This window comes from Trichinella spiralis (assembly GCF_000181795.1).
Source record: "Trichinella spiralis strain ISS 195 chromosome Unknown Scfld4, whole genome shotgun sequence".
Lineage (NCBI taxonomy): Eukaryota > Metazoa > Nematoda > Enoplea > Trichinellida > Trichinellidae > Trichinella > Trichinella spiralis.
The window spans coordinates 7,318,462-7,319,631 of record NW_003526943.1 but is presented as its reverse complement, the minus strand read 5'-3'; the positions used below and the strand labels follow the sequence as shown (position 1 = coordinate 7,319,631).

The 1,170-nt window shown below is 36.7% G+C and overlaps 1 protein-coding gene across 1 annotated transcript; it reads left to right on the top strand.

Moving 5' to 3' along the window:
- Positions 1–357: 357 nt before the first annotated feature.
- Positions 358–653, top strand: Tsp_01796 (dipeptide transport system permease protein). Its single transcript, XM_003377555.1, has 2 exons — positions 358–411; positions 444–653. The coding sequence occupies exons 1-2, from the start codon at positions 358–360 to the stop codon at positions 651–653; spliced, it is 264 nt and encodes an 87-aa protein (XP_003377603.1).
- The last annotated feature ends 517 nt before the right edge of the window (positions 654–1,170 follow it).

The following is a 1,170-nucleotide window of genomic DNA, read 5'->3' as shown; positions in this document are numbered from 1 at the left end:
CGACCTCTTCACGTGGGGTGCTCATATTACTAATTCAACCGGTATCAGATGACGTGCATTCGGCCGTATCTGTACCCATGGCTAATGTTTTTTTACAAATATATAAGAGAAATGTTCCAATGTTGACAAGGGAATGATTATTTTAAATTGCTTCTTCAGCAGTTAACGTTTAGTAATAACATCCGGAAATAACTGCAAACTCATTGTTTGCATTGGTTATCGAAGCACAAAAATCATGTTTTGAACAAAACGTTAATTGTTATTTTTTGCTGTCATGAGTAAAAAATTGTTATTTATTTATATGAATAACATCCGTTAAAGATGAAAAATATGAAACAAATGCGGTAACTGCGCAACATGCCCAATTCGTTGCATGGTTTGCTTGATGCAATGATTGAGCATTTTATTCAGGTTTTAATATACTCTTGTTTTATGAATTTCAGAATTATTTTATTATCATTAAAGCGCCAAATTACAAATATGCACCACACTGCCAGATATCTAAAAGATGGACAGTGACTCTGCTGCAAGGCTTAGAAATCCATCTCCCACACCAATTCATTGCACTTATACCCTGTGGATACAGTGAATTTAGTTCTACCGTCATGGGATTACTGCAACTACAGTACGATTCCAACACCTCGTATCGGTGAATTTTAGGCTAATTGGAGAGGTAACAGATCACGCGTCTTAGGCTGTATCTCCACCAACAGTTAATGTAATTTTAAGATGTATAAGGGTAGCAGCAGCCTGCGAATGTTAACACGTGAGCTACTATTTATTTTTATTTGCTTCTTTAGCAGCTAACCATTTACTAATAACATCAGGAAATTAGAGCAAACGGATCGTTTCGTTGATATGCAATATTGGTTGTTGCGCCAATTATCCTTTCTTCATGCGGAACATTGTACACATGTGGACAGACGGAAGTGGATTGTACACAATTGGCGCACCACTGCTGTGGATTTCCAAGGATGTCATTTCGACTGCCTTGTGAAATGAAGAAGCTTTAACAGTTTTTCTGTTTGGTGCAAGCATAGCGCCTTTTCCGTTGGCATCTTCAAAGAAATTTACATTTTTTCTACCCGACCGCATAAGTACTATTCAAAACGATGTCAACTAAACAGTTGTTTCTCTCATCAAATAAATTACTTGGTTACTTACAATTCA